The 19451-nt window shown below is 39.4% G+C and overlaps 1 protein-coding gene across 2 annotated transcripts in view; it reads left to right on the top strand.

Moving 5' to 3' along the window:
- SUPT3H (SPT3 homolog, SAGA and STAGA complex component) overlaps positions 1–15121 on the top strand; it is a 282525-nt gene extending 267404 nt beyond the window's left edge. For both annotated transcript variants that reach the window (XM_050894193.1, XM_050894192.1), the window contains exon 12: positions 13329–15121. In XM_050894193.1, coding sequence (XP_050750150.1) covers positions 13329–13370 — 42 coding nt within the window. In that variant the 3' untranslated portion in view covers positions 13371–15121. The remainder of the gene's footprint in view (positions 1–13328) is intronic.
- The last annotated feature ends 4330 nt before the right edge of the window (positions 15122–19451 follow it).

A 19451-nucleotide genomic window follows, 5' to 3' on the forward strand; every position in this document is an offset into this window, starting at 1 on the left:
ACAGGAAAATATGTTGAAAAAAGAAAATTAAAAGATTTCAGGTTATTGGAGAATATCTTGTAGATTCTAAGAAATGAGTCAATGGTGGTGCACATTTTAGAAAACTGAGAAGGAAATAAAAATGAGAAAGCAAAGAAGGAGGAAAATTTTAGGTAGATATTATTTAAGGTTTATTTCTGAACCTACTTAAAGTTTTAGCCACATAGCTCCTGGTGAAATGACCAGGAGTGAAACAGCTAAGATCACTACTTGGCTTTCAGAATCTCAATATTAGCGTTTATTTTGTAGAAACGTTAGAGATTATATTAGTATTATGCAATAATATATATAACTAATGGCAAAATATACAAACTAGTATCTATATTTGTTACAAATATTGGCTAGCGTGAAGAAACATAATGGTCCAGTTACAAATTGAATATAGACTAACATAGATGGTTCCATGCCTTGTCTAAAACCAAAAGCATAGGGAAATAGGCAAAAAGTTTTTTTTTTAACACAAATTCCATGTTTCTTTGGGTTCTTTTTTATTCTGAAATTTACTGCTTTTGAGATAAGATAATTATGTGTTTTGGGAAAGGAGAGGTTGAGATGAGGAAATGCCTCCATTACACATTGAACTTTGAGAAAGTTACACCTGCATTCAAGACTCAAGTGTTAGAATAGCTCTGGCATCCAAAAAAAGTATCGGGATTTATGAAAGGACAAAACATCCTGAGTACACCTAGGGTGATGAACTCTTTTGAACCAGACTGTAAGCATGACAAAATGGTGTTTTGGAGCTCTAAGATCTTTTGAATATCCGATTCCCATTACAGGTGCTGAACATTTGGAAATACAACTCTGCTCTCTTAAAAGTCCAGCTGTGCTTCTAAGTCCCTTTTAATTATAGCTGTTATTATCTATTGATAGGAGCAACACAAAATATAGGGCAACAGATCAATTCTTCACCCAAAGGCTATCTGTTATAAAGGTGTACCTGTGATCCTGTGTATATGACTATGTACCAATGTCTAAAAAATAGGTCTCAGCCCCATTGAGGTGCCTCAGATTCTTCTCCCCTTAAAATCATGATCTTGTGTGAGAGAGAATTTTCCTTCCCGCCCATACAGATTTGAGGGAGAAGGTGTTGAACCCACCAGCTGATGCAGCATGATAATCTGCAGTAATCTCTACTAATTTAATCTATTTTTTTCCATTTCATCATCTTAGCATCTGAAGCCTAGTCTGGCTTCTCTTGACCACTTACCCCAGAGTATTTGTGCAGTACACTGGTAAAATGGGAAGCTGAAGAGTCAAAATCCTCACCATAAATTGGCTACAATGGTGCGTATTGCTGCCCGGTGCAATGAAAATCAGCTTGTTCATTTACAGTACGTGCTGATGGAGGCTTCTGTGCAATATCATTTACAGCCGTGTTGTCTTTGTAGATGCCTTCTACGATGTGAGAACACTGATGAGTGGAGGGGGAAGGGGCCGACCTTCCACTTACCATATGGAAAACATCTGTAACGGGCAACATAGCTCTCCCTAAAGAAATCTGTTACTGTTTCATAGTTTCTTCAAAGTGTTCCATAGACAAAAGGTATCAACTTGAGTTTTTACCAGGGTTGACTGTCCCAGCCTCTAGAGCCATTTAGCGTAATACCAAAGTATTCTTTTCAACGAGACAGGCAGTAATGTTTTACACTGTCTCACACAAAAAGAATGTAACATCAACTGGAAAAGTATAGAGTAGTCAAAGTGCTCCAAAAATAAAACAAAAGGAACAATATCATGCCCTTTTATTGTGGCCCCTTAACTCTAGTCCTCTGAGAACAGTGCTGATTGATGTCAGTGATGCAACCTAAAAATTAATGTCAATTACCCAAAACAAAATGCACATAAGCAACGTTAAGGGTCTGATTTCAGTCCACAAAAGCCAGGAAATTCAGAGCTACTGGAGAGCCGAAAACCTGGATTTGACATTCCCATCTTACCAGCAGCCATTCTGCTGGGGGGAAGAGGAGAAACAAAGAAAAAGGGAGTTACACCATTACAATAAATAATGTGACTGAGACAACACGCTCTCTCTTTACTGAAGTCCGGATCCACTGGGTGCCATTAGCTTTAAGACCAGGAACTGCAATGTGTTCTAGGTTTGGGGCTCAGTAACTCCCCTACCACCTTTCTGCTTTTTTTAATATAAACTCTTTTATTGCTTTAGTAACAGTAACGTTTAATGAGACCTAACTAACTCTTCATTTACAGTAATTATTTACTGTTCTTGTATTTCCAGCCATCGGAAGTGGGGGTGTTGCTGTCAGCATGATTAGCGCATGTTATGTATTTGATGCAATAATTGCGCATCCGAACGGGATCAACCCCCCACTCTTTGATAAATGAACATGCAGTAATCGAGCTGTTCTGGTGTCAGCATGCACACAAATCAAAATGTTCTAACATCAAAGAAGTACTTATGAGAAAACTTTCATACAGGATTTAAATATTCCTCAATGTTATTAAAAAAATATGGGCTGCGATATCATGAAAAGCCCTTGATGGAGTTACAAGCGGGTAATCCATCTCCCTATTCGTAAGCCTATATTTAATGACTGAACAATGGCAATCAGCCAGAAGAATCTCATGGCCTGGCCAGTTTGTTTTCAGACAAGTATCAGTTTTATAGATGTGCATATAAATATATGCCTTCTGTAAAACTGGATACAAAAGAAAAAGAAGAGATGTGTTATTGAAGAAGAGAGAGTTTGATGTGATGGGTCAGACCGCCGAGATATTGTTAATGGCATTGGTCTGTCCTAGCATTTCAAAATAAGTTTCATTTAAGTAAAGTGTGCCATAGGAATTAATGTGTATAAGTGGGTCTGTGGAGAGGGAGTGTAGTATGAAAGTTCAGAGTCTGCCTAGTTATCTCATTTTCTTCGCAAAGTAAATATTATACCCCCTCCACAGACCAATCAATCAGAAACAACCAAAAGGAATTTTTAGTCAATTCTAGGAAGGACATCTTGGAATTCTGCGATTCTTAGCAACCGTCCAGTGTCTCTGGGATGGCCCATTTTGCCAAGACGTTAGGCAGGTGAGGAATAGACGGACAGAAAGACATTTGGAAAGAGTATAGATAACTTGAGCCACATGTTAGAGAGACTAGAAGTCCATCTTGCCTTGTGAACCACCTTTTCCAGCATATGAATGTGGATATAATGTCATTTAAAAAATATAATATAAAAAAAAGCCTGGCCTTCCTTGGGATCCCAAGTTTCTTGGTACATCCCTGCAGTTCATAACTTGCCAGAAGCTCTTTGAAGGTGCAACAAGGGCTCTTTTCTGTACAGGCTGCCTTACACAGGAGCCTGCAAGGCTTTGAGCAGTCTTTGCAAGCTGGCCAATGCACCGTTAGCGATGTTAGTGCTCGTTAGACCCCTGTCTAAATACGTGAAGGAGTCTGTCTGTCCTGCGGGTAGCCGCTGTTAGGAACTGCTGGGGAGAGACCCAGGTCCTGGGGCAGCAGGACCAGTCCCTGCAGCGTGAGTGGTGAGGCGGAGGAGACTGCCCTCTTTACGTGTCCCCACTTGGCCCTTTACAAACGAAGCCACCCACGGTCGAGCTCTTCATATGCTCGGCGTGTTTCAGCATTGAGATCCTAATTGCAGGCTGTCAGGAGATCGTGAGCAGGGCCACTATCACACAGACCAAGGCAGGGGATCTGGTATTGTTCACAGATGACCAGATCGTTCCTGTTACCGATTTTTTTCCTTCTCTTATTCGCTTTGCGTATACTGAAGAAATCTGTTCTTCATGCTACTTTCTTTTCCACATCCTCATGCTTAGATCTGGCTTGAATGCGTCATTACTTTGACATGGCTGGCCAATCCTAAAATGGGTTGTTACTTAAGGGAGGAGCATCTTTCTGTGATTATCAACAATTACAAGTAAAGCGTTAACTGTTCGAAGGAATTAACTGCTCTGCCTTATATTTTTTACAGGCACATTGCATTCTTTGCATAAGGAGTAGGACATCCTGCATATAATTAAAAAAAAAAAAACCTTTAATTGCCTAAATTATAAATGCTTCCCATCATCAAAAATCAAATAACTGTGTCAATATATGCCTGGATTAAAGTTCAAATTAGGGATGGAGCTTTGTTTTGAAGGATAAGGGCATTTGGCTTTCATACTTCATGGACCATTTTTTAAGTTCGGATTTGATCCTGGTCTTCAGAAGTTCAGGAGGGACCAGGAAACACATTTTGATTTGGAGCTATTTCTAATATAAATGTCGTAAAACCTGGTCATGTATAATAATTTATTCTGCTGCTAAAGTATTATTTTAACTGGTTAAACTGCCTCAGCACTTGGATTTTTTCTCCAGCGTGTTGCAGAAATACACGTGAAAGATCGATTGGATGCCATTCTGCAGCCTAATCCTCGGTAATTTATTCAGTTTTACCTGAGAGAAAGGTCCAAATATATGTTCTTCTGTTTTTAATCAGTCCAACTACAATTGATTCAACTTTTGCCTGAATAAGGAGTGAGTAAAAACTGAGCGAGAGCTTCAAGATTTGGCTCTTATTCATTAACCTCAGGGCAGACTTCACTTTGTATGATTTTTAAGCTATTAAAATGTTGGTTGGCTTCCATTTGAGCTCAAATTCCTAATATCACCAAATAATTATGTGTAGATGATGAAATGAAAAAACAGGCATGTAGTCTCCGAACGCGCATTTCGGTCTGGGTGGCTGAAATGGCTCATAACATTCAATGCATGAAAATGGGATGGATTGAATAAATTAGCAGAATCACAAAAGGAAACCACTATAGGAAATAGTTTTACACGTGTAATCACTGAAATACTCTAGTGAATGTGTCAATCTGTACTAAATAAATATATTTGTTTATAGACATGCTCTGTATTAGCTTCCACTCTTTCACAGCACTTTGCCAAACAAAATCCCACTAGAAGTAGGATGTTCGCACCCGAGTAGGAGTTTCTTGGATAAATATTTTTTCTATATTGAGACCAAAACCACTTCTACAAATTTCAGACTTTGATTGAAATAGTATATTTCTTTTGCCCTTTTTTTTTTTTTTTTTTTTTTTTGCTTCTTTTTTTTTTTTCTTCCCATCTCCTCCACTGGCAACCACTGATGCATTACCTTAATTCCTCTTACCTCCCACTGCTCTGGTGAGCAGGCGCCCCGCTGCAGACAGAGTGCATCAGTCAGTAAGGAGCACGGCTAGAAGTGGCCGCACCCGAATGCCGCCACCAGCAAAGGGCCTCGGAGCCTGAGAAAATTTCTCTGTTTACAGACTGACTCTCTGCCTTGCGTTGTTGGTTGGGTTCTCATTTCCCCGGTGAAATGCTTCGCTGAATCAAAGGGAGAATAGAGATGCTATGCCCTCTGCAGAGAGCATTCACAGGATGTTTTCAGGGGGTGGGGGAAGAGAAGTATGTTGCAAAATGTCGTTAGACGCTCCTTTTCATTACAATTTCAACAGTTTTAAGAAAAGAATGTAGGTGAACCGTCTTGTTTTGCCCAAATAATTTAATTTATTTCAAAGTAATACCCGCTTCTCCTATCCAGTAACTGCCAATTTCAGCATCCGTTTCTGTACATCTGGTATTTTAGCCATTGCAATGGAAGATACAATGTAATGAAAATAATAATTATGGAATAGCATACAGTGTTTTCAAAATGCCATGTATTAGCTCTGTAATCAAGCAATCCTCAAAAAAGGTTTTCAGTGAGTGATAGTATTTCTGTTTCAAAGGCAGGGGAAATTGAAACACAGAGACATTAAGTGGTTTGTCTGAGGCCACACAGCAAGTAAGTGTCAGAGCTGGGAGCAGAGCCCAGCCCTGGCTCCTGCCCTTGTACTCAGACGACTGTACCACACCATATTGTTTCCAAATAAATTCGCTAAAAATCGTATGCTGAGCTTATGAGCAGTAGTGACATGGAGGGGGAATTTAACCTCTTCTGTCACTTCCTACAGAAAAAAACCTGAGCCTCTGCAGCAGTAGGAGGAAACCTGAAAAAGTCAAGCAAAACCATCCTTGGAGAGAGGGAGCCATCCAGGTTATTTCACGCTGAATTACTCTCAGGTGGAAGGAGCTTTTATTAGTAGTGGTATATTTTCACATGGGAGTGCCGTGACTGCGCAGTACCCTGAGTCATAAACCAGAGGTTTCAGTATCTAACCGTACCTAAAGTCTTTTCTTTGTATGTCTCAAGACTTCTAGCTTTAACTTCATTCTCAGACATAATAAAGTTGCCTGCATACATTATTGCTGCCATACAGCGAAAGCAGCGAGTTGAGACACATCAGAAGAAGAGATGTTGGCCTCTGAGCAACTCAAAGTGTTTTGACCAGTTTGACGTAAAGTGGTAAAATTATTAGTGAACTAGTTTGCAGTGCTCATGGAGGAGATCAGGGATACTCGGGAACCACTGCATTTCCATTGCGGTGGGGGGGATTAAGCTTCCCCAATTATGCTGGGGTCCAACGGGTTGTATCCATCAAGGTCTGGTGCTTCGTGGAGACCTGCTGTGTGCTTTGCCAGCAGCATGTCATAGGCAGACCGTTACGGGCCATTAGACCCACGGCAATAATAACTTGCTGGATTTCGGCTTGAGCAGCCTTCTCCCTCGGTCCAGGGAAGGGCGGTGATGGAGCCCAGCTACAGGTTTTTCAGCCGGGGGGAAGGAATTTCTCTCTCTGACTGTGAACGGAGAGCAGCGTGCGGTTGAAGTAGGGCTCAGAAGAGGAATTTCTATCAGTCTGCTAAGCAGCGTCGCCTTTTCTCTGACAATTAAAAAGGGTTTCTTGCTCTCAGACAAACAAAGCCTATTAAAGTTGGTGGCAGTGATGGGAAGAACTTTGCGAAAATATGTTTGTTTTGCAAAGCTGGCTGCCAAGTATTGTTTTATAGTTCCATTTTTTCCTTCTTTCTCCACTGTTTACAGTACCCTCTGAGAAACTTAAAATGATCTCTCTCCCTACCAATTTTGTTCTTTTTTTCTTTTGGCAGACCTTGGTACCCCACTCCCACACCCCAGTTCTTGCTGCAACAGAAGCCATGATCCTTTTGCCTTGTTTTTCTTTCTTATAATACCAGCCCAGCCCTGAGAACAATGTTTGCTAGTTAACTGAAGCATCGCAAATTTGGCCAAATGAGCTGAAGGACAGCAGTACAAGCCCTACATTTTGTTCTCCTTCCACTGGTGGTACTGCATGAGGTGTCTGAGAAATACATTTGGTGCTTGTTTTTCAGAGATCCTGTGTTTCCATCAGCCTTGGGAATGTCGTTATTCCCAGTAGCAGAGAGCAACGATAGAAAAGTTGGGTAGCTGAGATCTAGACTATGTTCTTTAACAGACTTGGATGATATATCCTGGATATATCTTGTTCCCGGACACAGCAACACAGTTTTATGTGATCATTGAAAACGTTTACGCTGTTGGCAGATAAAAGGTAAACCAAAGCCCAGAACTGACTTCGCTGGAAAGCATTTTGTTACAAGCTGTTGAAGGGTGATTTACTGAAGCAGTGCTTTTATCAGTGCGTGATGTTTGTGGTTGCCTACAGAAAGTGTGCTGGTGATCTCGGCCCCCTTCCTGGAGGGCAGGTACTCACGGTGTGGAAGCCGCTGCTGTCGCTGGCGTCTCGCTGGATGGCTGAAGACTCAGGGAGCAGACCTGAGGAATAAAGTTGTTTTGTTGGTGTTTCTTACACCTAACTGCGGTTTCTCGGGGGCTAGCTTAAGCACAAATGTGGTTGTGCTTCCAAAGGGACCATTGTTGTACGGATAAATGGATGCTGTAGCTTTCAGCACATCGGTCTAGCCTCATCATAAATGAAATCCATGAGATTTCATGAATATAGCAGGGCAGATCATCCAGAGCATCCAACAAGTTCATAATCTACTAAACCTGGGTGTTCATAGATATATATTTGGGATTTGTTATTCATTATTGACCATGTACTAGACATTATATAAATAAAACGTTCCCTCACCCTCTGAGTAATATGAGACATCTGTGCTTTGGCTACTGATTAAAGGTGGGTTTGTAGAATTAGAGCCTTCAGTGCTATTGTTTTAAATTGGAGAGAGAATCATCCATTATATTTCTTTTGTAACATGTATGCACTTTTAATAAGGAGAGTTTATGTCCACACAATTTATTTTCTTTTTTAAACAATGTTGCTTATACTTTGCCTGCTAAACTAATTATTATTTTAATCTCTGAATAAGCTGACACTTCTTTGCATGTGGTTTGTCTGTGCAGGCTGGGAAAAATTAGAGGAGTAACCTTTTAATCACAGGGGTTTTAATGTAGATGTTTTTATGTACAAAGAGCTATGAATCTGTCCAGGATGACTTGTTTGATATTATGGCGGGCTAATGAAATTTCAAAGTTAATATTCCCCAAATAAAATAGAAAGAAGACACAGGGAGAAAAGGAGCAGATTTAAAATTAGAGAATCTTTGTGGTTTATGGGTTCCAGGTTATTTGGAATGGAATGAAAGTTAATGCTACATCCTTTTTTCCATCCTGCCAGCCAGTGTCTGATCCAAGAATGTCTCTTATTTAAAGGGCAGGGCTCCCTCCACTGTTCTTAAATAAAGGCTTTCACTGTCTGAGATCCAATCCTCCCTGATTTTCACAGTAACATTGTAAGACTGCATGAAGAGAATTATTTAATGAAAAGAAGTTTTGCATATGAATCCCCTATCATAAGCCTGTTCAAGTCATATGGTTCGATTTACATTTATGCAAATATCAGAGAATAGAATAAAATTACCAAAGGAGGAAAGGACCGTGGCATGTCACAAACAAGATGTGCCTATTTGTATTTATGTTTGCTAATGAAGTTCAGCCAGGACTTGCTCTTTGGTTTTGATGTCTCTGTCTGCCATTCCACTTTATGCATTGTAATTAAACCACTTGCCCACACACATACAAGAGGACACCAAGAAAGGGAGACTTCAAATTTTAAAAATGCTGTTCTGTAACTTGCTCATACAGGACCTATAATTCAGCATTTATCATCTTTAAGTGATACAACAGACCTGTGGTATGACATTGTGCCTGAGCTTTAATGTAAGCAGAACTGCAGACTTATACCAATGGAGGATTTGGCCCAATAAACTTTAGTGTCTAGGATGCCCGCTGGAGATGTTTTACCCTAGACTTTCCAAATTTTATCCCAAATAAGAATTAAACATCAGCCCACTCAAAAATCACAGCTGTTTCTTTCTCTTGCCAAAATTATTCTTTCTCATCGTGCTACAGCTGTGAAATTATGCACTCGTGTAAATTGTTAACTGGAAACCATTGCTAGCTAAGGTGCCTGTTCAGAAGTCTTAGTTTCTAATCTGTATGTTACCTAATTAAGGAGTATTCACATCTTCAGGTTTGGCTGGGACTTGTTTCTGTGAATCACAGCTTTGGTATATCTTGTGTTAATAAACACGTGATTATCTGCCCCTAAATTGGTCCTATGAACTCTTCTGTAAACTGTTTCATTTCATGTGACCTACTGTGGGGACAGGAGTTCTGCTGCCCTCTTCATGGAGCGGTTCTTTGTGGTCCTTCATAATACGCTGCCTCGGGCTACCGCTACAGGAGAGACATGGGACCAAAAAAGAGAGTAGAAAATGGATGTTTTTTCATGAAATTTGAGGAGTTACTTGACCAAGGCCTCTTGTTCCAGGTTGCCTTTTTAAGCTGTTAGTTTTCCCGTCTTTCACCAAACTAAGGGCAAAGCATGGTCTTGCTGTTAGGTGACTGACAGCAGTGAACATTGCTCATCTTTTCTGCTTCATTGTACCTCCTTTCAGACTGTTGGGAAAAAACCTACCTTCATTTATTAAATAATGATAGCATTCCCAAAGAAGATCTTTATATCAGAATCCAATGTCCTTTGATAACTTGAAGGAGCAACATTTTCAAGGTAGGGTTCCTATGGCAAATAGAGGATGCCTGAGAAGCCATGAGAAGGTTCTTCCCATGGTGCCTAGATGGGCTGGGATCAGGACTGGGAAGTAGAGGACTAAGCAGCAAAATCATCATGCCTCTCCCCTAAATGGGAGCAAGTGGCAAGAGTAGACTGGGCAAGACGAAGGGCATGTTTCTGCTTTCACTTTGGTCCAGCCTGCTTAGCCTCTGGTTGTGGATAGCAGCAATCTGTCCTTTCACCTTTAACGAGGTCGGGGAAGGGGATGCAAAATCTTGTCTTATGATAGCAAGGAGCAAGAAGAGTTTCTGTGAGAGCTAGATTGGCCAAATAAGGTTATATCAACTTTTCAGAGCATGGAATCCATTCTGGGAAGGTGAACTGTGTAATTTGTGCCAAGGTAGGTGATTTCCCATGTCTAAAAGGTGGTCCCTTGACCACCCGCACACATAGAGGGTACAGTAACAGGCTGACGGACCTTCAACCATGGCAAAGAGTCAGCCCACAGCAGGAAAAAATGAAAGCACAGGCTGGTAGACAGTAAATTTTGAGAGAGAGCACACAAAAAATTTGGATGCAGTTGACACTTTTCCAAAAAGGGCTCCAGGAGGGACCGTGGGCTTAGGTTATCTCCTGACATTGGGCTATAGCAAGACGTATCCAGCAAAATGGATGCAGCTATGGCTTGCCATTTTAGTCCCACATCAAGAGTCTGCATCATCCTCTGTCTGTAATTCTGAGCCAAATAATCATATTTTTTTAAAAAAATTGGATACTGCCAGAGTGGCATAAAGCACCCAAAAGTGTCATCCAAAGCCTTTACATTATATCAAACCACATTAAATGACTGCCCCATACATATAAACTCTCTCTTGAAAGGGCACACACACATGGAAGTTTTATAAAAAACATCTTGCTGTTTCTCTTCACAATTCTTGGCATGTAAAGATACGTCTTTTAGTATCACAAATTCAGCTGTATATATCTTAAAGATATATGGTACAACTCAGAACTATGGGATGACTGTGAAATAGTTTTGCTATGCATAAAAGCATTTCAGAGGTTAACCTTTATTATCTAGCAATGTATCAAAATAAGAACAAAGTATTGTTATGGAATGGGATGAATCAAACTCCCTCCTCTGAAATACTGATGTTCAAAACAGTTACCTTTAAGCTGAGGTTGAAGGTAAAGATTGTTTCTGGGTAGAATGCTTCAATTTATGGCTAAATTCCATAATAAAATATGCATATATCAGAATCACTTTCTCTGGCTTGGGAAGGAAAAATGTGTTGTTTTCATTATTGCTGAACTTCAAAATGGCTTAAGGAATTTTGTTGGTCCTTTCCAAAGAAATTGAACTTCAGGCAGAGATTAAAGCAGAGGAAATTTCAGCCCAAGGGCAAATGTTTCAGAAAGTTTAAAGTATGTGAAACAGGGAGTTAAGTAGGAAATAGTTCTCAGTCCTAACTATAGCCACACTAGTTATAATATATTGCTAAATATAGACTGGTGGGTGTGTCCAACTTTCTGAAGGTGTTATCCTCCCTCCTCTGAAACTTGCTTCTAAAATGACCTTTTCAGGGGTATAACTAACCGTATAATATTGCCCATGGTGGAAAATGTTAAACTTCATTATTTCCCAGGTGAACCTAGCCAAGCCCAACTTTGCTTTGCAACCAAAATTCCTTTTGCAAAATTCAACCTTTTATCTTTCATGTGGATCCAACTTTATACTCGGGTTCATTTATCTTCAAGCAAACTGCACAATAGCCCTGAATATTTTGTTTATGTGTTAAAGGTTGTCACTTGGGTTATAAAGCTCTGTAAAAATATCGGGGTCAAGGAGCTAAAAACATTACTTTTGCATCGACTTCAAAATGCCAGCCATAATGGTTTGGGCAAGCTGCAGATCCAAACTCCCTTGGACTTGCTGCTTGTGGTTGTGGGAGTATATTGGATCCTTTCAAAATTATTGGCTAGCCTGTTTTTGTGCATTTCATGTTTGGGTATAGAGTCTTTGGATTTATTTCTCATTTTGTTTGCGGTGATACTGTCATGTCTGATGACTGGCTGTATATCCCAGAGCTAATATTCTGTTCTTTGACTTTAATGCCATATGCTGCTAGATCTCTATATTGAAGTATGGTGTTAATGTAAAGGATGCTGTAATGAACATCTTGTACATATTTCCTTTTGCATATTCAGTGTCTGTAAATGTCTCTCTGAATACATGCTTGCTGTTTTTGAAACCATTTCCTTACAGTTCAGTATAAATACTATTTATATACAAAGTTGTTTGAGGTTATCCTTTGCTCTTAATGATACTCTTCTAATTCTAGTTTAAGAGAGGAGAAATTGATCTTGCTGAAATTAATTTGGAAATTGGTAGAGCCACTAAAAATGGTAGTTATATATGGCACTTCCTAAGTGCTTGAACTTAAGAGGTACAAAATAAATCTGACGAAGCACTAACTGTAATGAAATAGATGACTATATTTTCATTTTCAAAACTGAATGACTGCTGAAGGTGAACCAAATAAAGCAAAAGTATTTAAACTCCTTTCCTTTTTGAAGATATCATTAATATCAAAAAAAAAAAAAAGCAATACATTTTTAAACTGAGAATATCCCCTTAAAATATAGAGTTTCCAGTGTGCCTGGCATAAAAAGGCATAGTTTCCTATATTGATTCAGAAAGAGATGTTAAAAATGCATGAAAGGTATTTTAGTGAGACGGTGTCACAGGATCTTTTAAAATTATTTTCTCAAATGCTGTTTAACTCCTGTGCTTCTTTACCATTGGAAACACTTGATCCCAGGTTACAATATATGGGATATCAAATTATTTTGTACTGACCAGAGGGTCTTTAAGATTAATTTGGTTTGGGGGGCTGGGGATTATACCAGTGTCTGTTTACATAGCTTTAGACTCAGACTATAAATTAGGTTTGGAAAACTGTAATTATTCAGTAATTTATAGACTATTAAGTTAGATTAGAAATGATTCTTGAACATAGTGAATAGAGAACACATGCTTATAAAGGACAAACAGATTCAGCATAATAGTGTATTTTTGGCCTCATCTATTTTGCAGGCAATTAACGAAATAGGATGTTACATTTTTGCATATCTCTCGCTCTCCTGAAATAGAGTCGCTAACCACTTGTTAACCACACTGATTTTTTAATAGACAAAGTGGTTGCTTATAGCTTCCCCACCAGAAATGTTCAGATTAAGCACACTATTAGATTGCAGCCAGAACAGTCTACAAAACAGGAAGAAAGCCTTGCCTTTCTCTCTGCCTTCTTCCCTTGTTTAAGTTGATGTGATAATTCATTACAGATTTTCTCTTTCTTTGACAGAGTGCCTACCGCAGAAACGGGATGACTTTTCTCGCCTGCTAATATGGATGTGGCTGCAGCAACAGGAAAGACAGTGTTATATTAAGGTGATTTTCTTTTCCCCTCCATGGAAGGAAAAAAAATACAAGCTCCAATGTCTCCGTGTACCAGTGAGTGGGCTGGTTTGTTGTGACTATCTGCTGGCTGACTCTGTCTCTTTTTCCAGCCCCCTCAATCGTTATTCTTGTTTGCTAGCTGGAACATTTAGCTAATTAATGGCAGGATGTTTGGGATAGCGTGTAGGTGGACAAGAACACAGATCAGACAATGCTGAAGTTTGCAGGGGACTTGCTGCTGTCAGCCTCTTCCTGAAATGCGATGTCATTTTTATTTAAGTGTTTGGAAGTCTGTATGTTCTCCTAGAGATGTTTTTTTGTAAAGGAGGATGGGGCAGAAAGAGACCAGAGATAGACGGGGTTATGTAGGTTTATATAAGTTATATAAAGGTTATATAGGTTTTCCTTGTGATTTTTACAAAAAGAAAAACTATTTTCGACTGTTTTCCACTATTATCCACTGATTTCTCACAACTAATTTTTAAGTGTTCAGACAGTGTAACCCAGTTTAATGCAGTAAGGGGCTTTTTGATGAGAGTAATAGCGAGTTCAGATCCAAACATATTCAGAAAAAAGTTCAGGTAAACTGTACTTTACCAGTTAGAGACTTGTCTTTTTGCAGACCCAAGGATAGACTAAGTGGTCAGCCCCAGATTCTCAATATTTACATCTGCTAAGGCTCGAGCCGTCGCTCTCTGAAATCAAGGAAAGCCTTTGCAGTGATTTGGCACTGGATTGGGTCCCTATTCAAAAAAATACATCCTAAAGTATTTAAATAACTGTGTCTGTCTCAGTGGTTCTAGGCAAGGGCTTAACGTTATGTACTTGCTCAGCGTTTGCTGCAGGAAGCAGATGTTGTCTCTGTTGTTGACAAAGGCAGCGTTACTGTTGGACTTGGTTAAAGAAGAAACGGGCTCTTTTTTGCCTTTTTTATATTTGCGTTCACATTGTTTGTTTTCAGATTTATTTTTTAAATCTCAGTCCCTCCCTCTATGCTTCTTCCCGTCCCCTGCTCCTCCAGCCTTTGCTGGCCTCACAAACACATTCATTTCTTCCCATAAAAACTGTACAAATATAGAGCTAACCACGATGATGCTTGACCAGAGAAAAGGGCTCATGCTTCAGCCCGTCATCAGGATCTACAGGCATGTACTGCTTGTGTCCCTGTGGTACCGCCTTGGCCCCGGGGTCTGCTTCAGCCGCTCTTAGCCCAGGCTTGAAATCTAACTTAAACCTCAAATTAAGACAGAGCACTCAAGGGATCGAGAGGAGATCAGCAAAATATTGCTTTTATATAGTGCAGCCGTCCTTCTCTTTTGTGCTTAGCATGTGAGGTCTTAATTTTTACTCCCACTGTATGCTCTTGTGGTCATTTGTAAGTGGTTTTGTTGCCCTGCTTTCCTGGACCTGCTTGCAAAAACTTTAAAAATATATATATATTTTAAATAAACAAAAAAATGTCTCTCTCTTTGCAACCAAAATATTGTAAAAGTGAACTTTGTACATCAAATATTACTGCCGTTCGTAAACTGCTTTTTTCTTTTACCTGCTTACGCTTCTGTTTTCTGGAATTAATCTGTGTGTAAAGGACTAAAAGTAATGTGTACAATGCAGTGTATTAAACGAGGGGAGGGAAGTTTTCTGATGTTCCATCTGTGCTTCTTGAAATATATGATTAAACTTTTCTTTTTATCATCACTCTTATTTTTGTTGGCATCCTTAATCATGGAAAATTATATGCTTGCTGTAAACATCCAGAGTTTTTAAAAGGACACCAGCATTTATTGTATTTGGTTTCGATCTGCAGGGATATAGACAGAAGAAACCATTTCAGGCACTGGGTGCTGGAATCAAAATTCCTTCCGTAGCTGTATCTCTCCCAGATTTTACATTTTAAAATATGCATAAGCAGGAAAAATACTGGCACTTATTTTTTACTGGTCTACTTAAAGTCCCAGAGAATGAAGACTCAACATACATTTCTCTCAGAAATATGACAGATCATGTTTTTGTTGGTCTGCTGTATGTTTGTCTATCTTGAACAGTCTGACAGGCAATTATTTATAAAATCTGGATTTGCCCAGCAAACCCATATAATAACCTTTCACTTCTCTACACAAGCCAGTGAGCTGAATTTAGAGTAAAACAAGGTAGGTTATGTCTCCCTATCTTGGACTAACCCAGTTTATTCTTATTTTGGGAAATAATCGCTTTTTTCCTCATCTTCAGAGTTTTCTTTAACTCTGTTTAAAACAAAAATGAGACCACTAGGACTCGTGCTGCATGTGGAGTGTGTCTTAGCACCACTTTATGTGCTGCAGAAGCAGAGATACATGTTTAAGCTGGTACTACACATTTTATCTTAAACTTTTTTCTTTATTGTATGTATAAAAATCAGTTTGAGATTCAACTAACGGCTGCGTACAAATAGCTTTGTGCTTGTGTAATTTCAACTTGCAAATCATTTTGATTCTTAGCAAGGATTTATAGTAACTGAATCAGGTTATGCTGATGATTTAACATTAGTTACCTGAAGAAGGGAAACAGAACCCATTTCAGTAGGAATAAGACTGCATAACATGTAAGGGAGTGTGAGTTTTGCTCACAGCTCAATGTCTGCCTTGCTGTGTGGTTATACTACCTAGTTTTTCAGTTTCTTAATCCAGCCATCCACAAAACAGGGATAATAATTCAGCTTGAAAATTGTCAGAGGTGAGGGAGGCACAACACAGATTTCTAATTGGGCTTCATCTCATTTCCTGACCTGTCCTTCCTCAAGCTTTCTTCCGAGAAAATAAAGCCCTTTAAAAGGCTCTTGCCTTCGTCTGGAAATCGGGAGAAGCTGACAGTGTTCCATATTTCCCCGGAGACACTCAGGACCTTGCAGAATTTGGCCCCCCTGGGTTTTCAGAGAACACTTCTCTTTGTCAAGTGAAGATCTCACTGGGGAAAAAAAATAAAGCGTTTTCTGGCACTTCTTGAATTTAGATGAACCTTAGCGTTGTATTAACGTTCTGCCATCAGCCATGTGTAGCTCTCATAAAATGTTTTATAGCTTCCTGTCTAGCTCATACAGAATGTTTCATAGTACATAAACACTTCTACTAATAATTTAAGAATAAATAGATAGTGACATTAGTCACAAGTCTAACCTCCAGTTGAAACTTACACGGTTATAGGGGTTTTTTTTTGCCTAAGTGAATCATCTTGTCCAAGGTTAGGCTTTTTATACCTCTGCTATATATCTACACTGAGCGGCGGTGCAGCTAGGGAAACGCGGTAGTGGCATGCATTAAATCCAGGGCTTTATTCGGAGGGCACAGAGCCAGCGCAAAGCAACGGAGCCATCCCTGAAGGAATTGAATGTAAATTTGACGGTTTAAATAAGGCCAGATGCCTTAAAAAATTATGTTGAAAGCTGTATCTTTAATGTAGCTCTTAACTTTTTTTTTCTGCTTGAGATAATGATGTTGCCTTTACAAAATAATAAGAAAAAACAGCTCTCATCTATTGTGGGGAGACAAAAATCAGATACTTTGACTTCTATAAATCACTGAAATGTTGGCAACTGAAACAAACTTTTAGAAGGCAGATGACTGCAAATTTGAAGGAAACCTTCATATTTTACTGTTAAAAGCCTTTTAACTGTCTAGAGAGCACTCTGAGACACTACATTAATAGCCATTTTCAGTAATCAAGCCCCACTATACTTATATACTATTTTTCCTAAACAAAATAGATTAGTAGTGGAAGAGAGCTGGAAAGACAAATAAGGAAAATCAAGAACTAAAATTATAATAATACAGTTTCATTTTACATTTTATAGCTCTCTCCTATATTTGTGATTGATAATTCATCTTAATTCCTATCAGACAGAAATATTGGCACAAGAGTCTTATACCAATAGCTGTGTATTTCTGGACTACTCTTCATCCAGATGCTTTGCAGATTTTCTTACTGATTTTGTGAAGATGTGATCTGTCAATCTTTGGTACTTGTATGACTTTGATTACTGTAATATCTGAATGCCTCACAGTCTTCCACGTATTTGTGCCTGCAGCACCACTTTGAAATAATAATGTGTTGTTATCTCTGTTTCTTCTGAGGCACGGAAAGGCTAAATGACTGACCCTGTGTTGGGAAACCTGGGATGGTTCAGAAAACCTGGATTTCCCAAATCCATACTGATGCTCTCAGCTCTGAGTGATCTTCCCTCTGCAGTGAAAATGATAGGTGTATCAGAAAGCACATCATAACCTAGCCCTGCAGGTTAGGAGAGAAAGTGGCAAAAGCAGTATCCAACTGGATCTACGAGAGGAATTTGGGGAGGAAGAATACAATCACTCAATTTGGATCCAATCCAGGACTCGGTGCTTTAAAACCTTCTGGCTGAAATGTGCCACAGCCACTTAATGACCTCGTGCAGAAACATAAACGTTACGTTTCCACCAAAACACGGACTGTGGGACGCTTTCCCTCCTCCACACTCTGCTGGGGACGTCACCACGAGGGACGTACTCATTAAAAAAATCCTACTTTGGCAGTGCCAGAGTGTTCTTACATTGATCTCCTCCCAGCCTGCCTTTGCATAGTGCATCAGAGCTGCAAGAAATAATAGGAGAAACACAATTAAGAAACGTAAATGCCCCCTTTTAAATGGGGCAGCAGCTGCGATGGGTGTTCACAAAGATAAAGTAAAATGTTAACTTTTAATAACAGAACTGGATCTGAATCTAATGAAGTGCAGCTGAAGTGCGGTGGCTGATCTTCAGCCTATAACAAGATCTGGAAGAAGAGAAGGTGTAAGATACCTGAAGCCATAGCGGGATTCAGATAGTCAAGAGTCAATAAAGCAAGTTGGCTCAGACCAGTTCTGTTTAGCTCTCATTTCCATAAGTATTTAATTAATCTGCAAAATAAAAAAACCCAAAGAAACTATTGCATTTCTTGTACTGACATGATTTCTTCAGATCTGCAAATGAAATGGCAGCAACTGTGTGTCAAGCCTACGTGAAAACAAATCTGAAACATCGCTGCAGAATGGGAAAGAAGGCTTTTATAGGAGCAAGGCTCCAGCTGAGCTTCTCTCCCTGAGCTCCCTTGCTCAGATGGTTGTGTATCTGCTGATCATCAGTGCCGAAATCTGCCGCGTGTGCACAAATTTTGTTGTAGCTTCAAGTAAATTATTTCAGTAAATTAGACGTGATCTGTCTAGTGTTCTCCATGTCACCTTGCCCTCACTTTACTGTTAAAAGAATTTATATTCCTCTGTTTTGGAAAGTTATTGACATTTTTCTAGTCATAAATTTTCACTGTTCAGCAGACTTTGGTGTAGGCAAAACACAAATAAATTGATGCAATTATTAAGGGGTGCTTTTAGCACCTGGGAAAGGGTGCCTTTGAAAGTCACTTTCTCCATGGAAGGTGCTGCTCTTATTCATCTTCTCTGGGATGGACGCAAAATTAATACATAGGTTCTGTAGGGCTTGAACTTGTACAACAAACAGTTGAGGTCAGCCTTGAGGTCTCCCTCAAACTCAGATGCATCCCACTTGTCTCCTCATTCTGCAAATCAGACACAAGCCCAAGAGGAAAAACATGACAGATTCTTCCACTGGAAGATCAAGAACCGCAACACTGGATATTCCAAGGTAAGACAAAATAAAATAACCTTGGTCTGACTGGACTCAGCTACATGTCATTTGAGAAAACATTTTCCTATTTGACAGTTACTTCATGATTATTTCCACACTTTGGTGATCAGAACTTTGTCCTCATATGTTTGACAGTGAAATAAGTAAGAATAGTTATTTCTCGTATGTGGTCAGGTTTCAGAGTCAATACAGTGGTAAACAGCTCTCTGTCTTTCTGCAGCTGTTGTTTTTGACTAGTGGGTTAAGAACCTTTCACATTTTAAGGGCAAATGTCTTTTGGAGCAGAGTCTGAGTCGGTTACTTTTATTCACGGTACCAAAGTAGGTGTAGCCATCTAAGCTAGTCCACATTGCTCTGCTGATGTGTCCAGAAGA

Source organism: Gymnogyps californianus, chromosome 3, assembly GCF_018139145.2.
Source record: "Gymnogyps californianus isolate 813 chromosome 3, ASM1813914v2, whole genome shotgun sequence".
NCBI classification, from domain to species: domain Eukaryota; kingdom Metazoa; phylum Chordata; class Aves; order Accipitriformes; family Cathartidae; genus Gymnogyps; species Gymnogyps californianus.